The sequence below is a fragment of the Salvelinus alpinus genome, chromosome 14 (assembly GCF_045679555.1).
Source record: "Salvelinus alpinus chromosome 14, SLU_Salpinus.1, whole genome shotgun sequence".
In the NCBI taxonomy this organism is placed as follows: domain Eukaryota; kingdom Metazoa; phylum Chordata; class Actinopteri; order Salmoniformes; family Salmonidae; genus Salvelinus; species Salvelinus alpinus.
The window spans coordinates 14,913,075-14,919,074 of NC_092099.1; the positions used below are offsets into that span (position 1 = coordinate 14,913,075).

General features: G+C 46.9%; 1 protein-coding gene across 1 annotated transcript in view; it reads right to left on the bottom strand.

The window, feature by feature from the left end:
• Positions 1–6,000, bottom strand: part of LOC139538489 (electrogenic aspartate/glutamate antiporter SLC25A12, mitochondrial-like) — a 22,137-nt gene extending 16,137 nt beyond the window's left edge. The window contains exons 1-3 of the mRNA XM_071340585.1: positions 5,883–6,000; positions 5,279–5,332; positions 2,927–3,069 (exon numbers count right to left, since the gene is read on the bottom strand). Of these exons, the coding sequence (XP_071196686.1) occupies positions 2,927–3,069; positions 5,279–5,332; positions 5,883–5,894 (209 nt within the window). The 5' untranslated portion in view covers positions 5,895–6,000. The remainder of the gene's footprint in view (positions 1–2,926; positions 3,070–5,278; positions 5,333–5,882) is intronic.

A 6,000-nucleotide genomic window follows, 5' to 3' on the forward strand; every position in this document is an offset into this window, starting at 1 on the left:
CTGGACGGTAAAGGACCATGGGCACAAACTGGAGAATATCGCCGCCCTCGTGAAGAGCTGGAGGCAGCTAAAGCTGAGAGGCGGCGGTATGAGGAGGCAGCACGGAAGCAGGAGCAAAATCTGGACTACACTACGTGGGAGGAGATCGACAGGTGGGCGATCGACCCAGGGAGAAGGCCGGAGCCCGCCTGGGATTCTCTGGCGCAGTGTGAGGAGGGATACCGGCGAATGGAGGCAGCACGACGACGCGGTAGGAAGCCTGTAAGTCAAGCCCAAAAATTTCTTGGGGGGGGGCTAAAGGTTAGTGTGGCGAAGTCAGGTAGGAGACCTGCGCCAACTTCCCGATCTTACCGTGGAGAGCGAGAGTACGGGCAGACACCGTGTTATGCGGTAAAGCGCACGGTGTCTCCTGTACGTGTGCATAGCCCGGTGCGGGTTATTCCACCTCCCCGCACTGGTAGGGCTAGATTGGGCATTGAGCCAGGTGCCATGAAGCCGGCTCAACGCGTCTGGTCTCCAGTGCGTCTCCTCGGGCCGGCATACATGGCACCAGCCTTACGCATGGTGTCCCCGGTTCGCCAACACAGCCCAGTGCGGGTTATTCCACCTCCCCGCACTGGTCGGGCTACGGGGAGCATACAACCAGGTAAGGTTGGGCAGGCTCAGTGCTCAAGGGAGCCAGTACGCCTGCACGGTCCGGTATATCCGGCGCCACCTCCCCGCCCCAGCCCAGTACCACCAGTGCCAACACCACGCACCAGGCTTCCTGTGCGTCTCCAGAGCCCTGTTCCTCCTCCACGCACTAGCCCTATGGTGCGTGTCTCCAGCCCGGTACCAACAGTTCCGGCACCACGCACCAAGCCTCCTGTGCGTCTCCAGAGCCCTGTTCCTCCTCCACGCACTAGCCCTATGGTGCGTGTCTCCAGCCCGGTACCACCAGTTCCGGCACCACGCACCAAGCCTCCTGTGCGTCTCCAGAGTCCTGTGCGTCCTGTTGCTGCTCCCCGCACTAGCCTTAAGGTGCGTGTCCTTAGCCCGGTACCTCCAGTTCCGGCACCACGCACCAGGCCTACAGTGCGCCTCAGCCGGCCAAAGTCTGCCGTCTGCCCAACGCCGTCTGAGCTGTCCGTCTGCCAAGCGCCGCCTGCGCTGCCCGTCTGTACTGAGCCTTCAAAGCCGCCCGTCTGTCCTGAGCCTTCAAAGCCGCCCGTCTGTCCTGAGCCTTCAAAGCCGCCCGTCTGTCCTGAGCCTTCAGAGCCGTCCGTCAGTCAGGAGCCGCTAGAGCCGTCCGCCAGACAGGAGCCGCAGAGCCGTCCGCCAGACAGGAGCCGCTAGAGCCGTCCACCAGACAGGAGCCGCTAGAGCCTTCCGCCAGACAGGAGCAGCATGAGCCGCCCGCTAGCCATGACCAGCCAGAGTCGTCAGCCAGCCATGACCAGCCAGAGCCGTCAGCCAGCCATGACCAGCCAGAGCCGTCAGCCAGCCATGACCAGCCAGAGTTGTTAGACAGTCCGGAGCTGCCCCTCAGTCCGGAGCTGCTCCTCAGTCCGGTGCTGCTCCTCAGTCCGGAGCTGACCCTCAGTCCGGAGCTGCCCCTCAGTCCGGAGCTGCCCCTCAGTCCGGAGCTGCCCCTCAGTCCGGTGCTGCCCCTCAGTCCGGTGCTACCCCTCATCCCGGTGTTGCCCCTTAGTCCGGTGCTGTCCCTTAATCCAGGTGGGTTAATTTGGAGGGTGGCCATTGGGAGGAGGCTACGGAAGCGGGGATTGACTATGGTGCGGTGGGGACAACGTCCTGAGCCAGAGCCGCCACCGTGGACAGATGCCCACCCAGACCCTCCCCTATAGGTTCAGTTTTTGCGGCCAGAGTCCGCACCTTGAGGGGGGGGTACTGTCACGTTCCTGACCTTATTTCCTTTATTTTGTCTTTGTTTAGTATGGTCAGGACGTGAACTGGGTGGGCATTCTATGTTATGTGTTTCTATGTTTAGGTTCATTGTTAATTAGCCTGATATGGTTCTCAATCAGGGGCAGGTGTTTTACGTTTCCTCTGATTGAGAACCATATTAAGGTAGGCTGTTCACACCGTTTGTTTGTGGGTGATTGTCTTCCGTGTCAGTGTATGTACCACACGGGACTGTTTCGTTTGTCTAGTCTGTTCCTGTTCGTGCGTTCTTCGTTATATGTAAGTTCTCATGTTCAGGTCGGTCTACGTCGTTTTTGTTATTTTGTAATTTATCAAGTGTACTTCGTGTTCGTCTTGTCTAAATAAAATCATGTCTTCACAACACGCTGCGTTTTGGTCCGATCCATGCTCCTCCTCAGACGAGGAGGAGAACAATCGTTACATAGTGCTGCTAATTTTATTTGTTTGTTGGTTTTCAATATAAACCTTGGTGAAATGATTTCAGTGTGTGTATCAGTACTTTTTGAAAATTTCCAGCACATTTTAACAATAATAATACTGATAACCGTGATCATTTGGTCACTATAATTGTGATATGACATTTTCATACCGTTTCCTCTCTAGTGGACTATAATTAATTGACATTTTTGTAGGGGTTGATACATTTTTCATAAGGGAAAATCAGGTCTGAAATTTCAAAGTGGAAGTTATTAACTTCAAAAGGCTTTTTATACCACAAATACACTGCACGTTTTACATTTCCTGAATTGCAGGAAAGTTCTCCTGCAACAGGGTGATCAAATTAAGATCCTATATCTGTACATGTAACATTTTGAACCACAGTGTGTATCGCAGGGTTACATTGGATTCTTGTAGATAGTGAAACTGTCATCAAAATGCTAGTGTTAGTCTCAATTCCATTTCCGCTGTATGATGTCTTGTAGAAACTCTTGTTAACCCATTCTGTATCAGGGTCACTAATGTTGAAGATTATCTACCTCAGACGTAGTGGAAGTCGACTTACCCATCCTTGCTGGTGTCGGCTACTCCAGCGATCAGCTGCACAGTCTTGCGATTGTGGTCGGGCTGGTTGTGCAGACCCAGGAAGTTCTGCACAAAGTCCCTGGGGGACATGTAATGCTCCCCGTCCTCAACCACACTGGCATGCTGAAGGGAGACAAAAGACCCAGATGAGTGTAAAATGTAAATGCTCAGAAAATCAATATAAAATTCATACTCTTACAAAACTCCATGCCTGGAGTCACTGTTCCCTCAACACCTACTGTATCTGACAACACTTACAGTAACTTTACTTCTGACAATAATGATTTGTTCAGACAACCTGATGCAGTGTGTCTGTGGTTCTATCTTGATTTTGTCTCCATGGTTATACTTTGATTCACATTATGTGCTTCTAGACATTTCATCAATGCTAGGCAAAAAGACCATAGTTCAAAACAATCTAGTTCTCGCAATTCATTGTGTTCCAGTAATGTATTTGAGTTGTTCAGTGAATAAACAGATAGAGAACTTCAGCTACTTGCTTTCAAAACACTTCAATAAAGTATCAAGCTGTATTATTACCTTCATAGATAGAAATCGTTTTTCTTTTTTTTTACCCACAACGACACAGCACAAGATGTAGCATATCTAGTCATCAAGGCAACAAAGCTTCACAAACCACTATCATGTTAAGTGTCACAATCATGTATGGAGATAAGTGCAATGCAGTATACTATATTTCATACACAATATGGGATGTTGTAAGTACAATGTAACAGATAAGTACTAGAGCAGCGTATAATGATATGTGTGACATTAGGGCTTCAGCTGTGGCATTGCAAGGGACTGCCAAGTCATCTGAAAAATATATTTCTAAATTAAGACACGGACAGTGATAATCAAATCCATGTATAACGTTACACATAATGTGCAATGAATGCATGCACACTGCTTAGAAAGGAAAAAGCAACAGCATTTATGTTGTTGCTGCTATGCTGCTGCTGCTGCAGAACATGCACCCCATGCACTGGTGGTGCTAAAACTGACCTCTAGTCTAGGCTTAAAAAACGAAAGGTCAGTTTTAGAGTCAGGTTTGGGTTACAAGCTGGAACAGAGATAGCTCAGGAAACACAAGCACTGCATGAACTGGCAGCATAAAGGCCAGGCTCTGGGTATACAGCCAAGCACAGGGAGAGAGAAAGTGAGTGAGCGAGAGAGAGAAGGGAGGTAGTGAAAGAGAGCGAGAGCGAGAGAGTGAAAAAGAAAGGAAGAAAGAGTGAGAGAGAAAGTAAAAGAGAGAGAAAGCGACCTTCACGAGGAATGCATGAGACCACATCTCACTGCACACTCTTGAGTTAATGTTTTAAGATAAAGTATTAATTCCAACCATCTTATTAACCCATTTATTCACTACATAATTTGCTATCAATTTGCCTTCACAGTAAGCCTCAAGTGCTTCTTGATCAGATTAGGCAGATTGGACAAAATGGCCCCCTTTCATCCTTTAATTAACTAGCTATTTCACTGTGATATGTTTATTACTAACTACAGGTGCGTATTAAAACAGCTATGCCTAATATTAATTACAGGTGCATATTAAAAAAGCTATGCCTAATATTAATTGGGGTGCTTTCAGAATTAATCAGTGCAGTGTTGTATGAAGAAAGAAGGCGGTCCTAAAATAGCACTCGGTCAAATAAGGAGTCCCTCCCTTGTGCTGTCTGTTGCAAGAAGCATGTTTACCCTCCAAACAATGGCCTAACAGCCTTCTGCTTGTTACTATGTGTGGCTTTGTAAAGCACAAGAACGTATGTTTGAATCTTCCCGACATCTGAAGATCCAAGCATATGTCACACCCTAAAAGAAGTTAGGCAAGGAGAAATTCCTTGGTGAAGGGGATCCAGAATTAGTCCAAGTATTTGTGTGACCTTTCCTTGTAGTATTGAACAGTAAAGACAGCACACTCAGTGTATCTCTCTCTCTCTCTGTGTGTGTGTGTGTGTGTGTGTGTGTGTGTGTGTGTGTGTGTGTGTGTGTGTGTGTGTGTGTGTGTGTGTGTGTGTGTGTGTGTGTGTGTGTGTGTGTGTGTGTGTGTGTGTGTGTGTGTGTGATAGAGAGAGAGAGAGTTAAATGATGGTCTCAGTAGGTCTCCTGGCAATAATATAATGTAAAACTTTTTTCAACTGTAGCTTTTCCATACTCTAGCTTTGCCATACAATCAAGGTTATAACCTTATATTATTAAAGACAATAAATTAAAAGATACATGCTATTTTAATGAATCCAATTACGGCTGCAGTTAAAGAATCCAAGAATATAAATAATGACTATTTATGTGCCATAAAAATATTGGGTCCTCTGAATGACAGTCTTACCTTCAGAAATATAGTCCTCAGTTCATTGGAATCGCCTCTTGCGGTTGTTTCCACCTAAAACATACAGTTGGAGTCATCAAATCCAAACCTTGATGAATGTGGTAATACAATGACAGTATGAGAATTCCATAGGACGCAACGACACTGCATAGGCTACAATAGAATAAAATAATTAATGCGGAGACAGCAATCGGTTGCTTGTCTTTGAAGTTTCGATGTTTGGAAAAGCAGTAATAGGCTACAGGACTCGTAGTCTACATTTGAATATCAGCCCTGCCACCAGCAACATAGTCGCCTTTGCCAATATAATTACTGAACCGCCTACTCGACCTTCACCACAATAAACGTGCTATACAATAAAAGTAGCGGAATAACTTCCATTAGATCAATACAAAATACACTGTAACAAGGTAAACATTACTCAATTCTCTCTCCAAGGCCGACTTGCCCACGAAAACATGCTGAAAGATGACCATTCTGTTCCTTTAAAAAAAAGCAATAATATATGCGTCCGCATCGGTAAGCTAGCGTCCATATCCAATAGAAATAAACAGTTTAAATACAGGTAATATTCATTTCTGATAAGAAATATTGACGGAGTCACCTTGACCGCCATGCTGAGTGTGACGTCACGTTGACTAGCAGTGCAGGCGCTTGGCTACTGTAGCCTATGATTGGGACATGACAGCATGACAATATTGAGGAAGACCTTAATGACAATG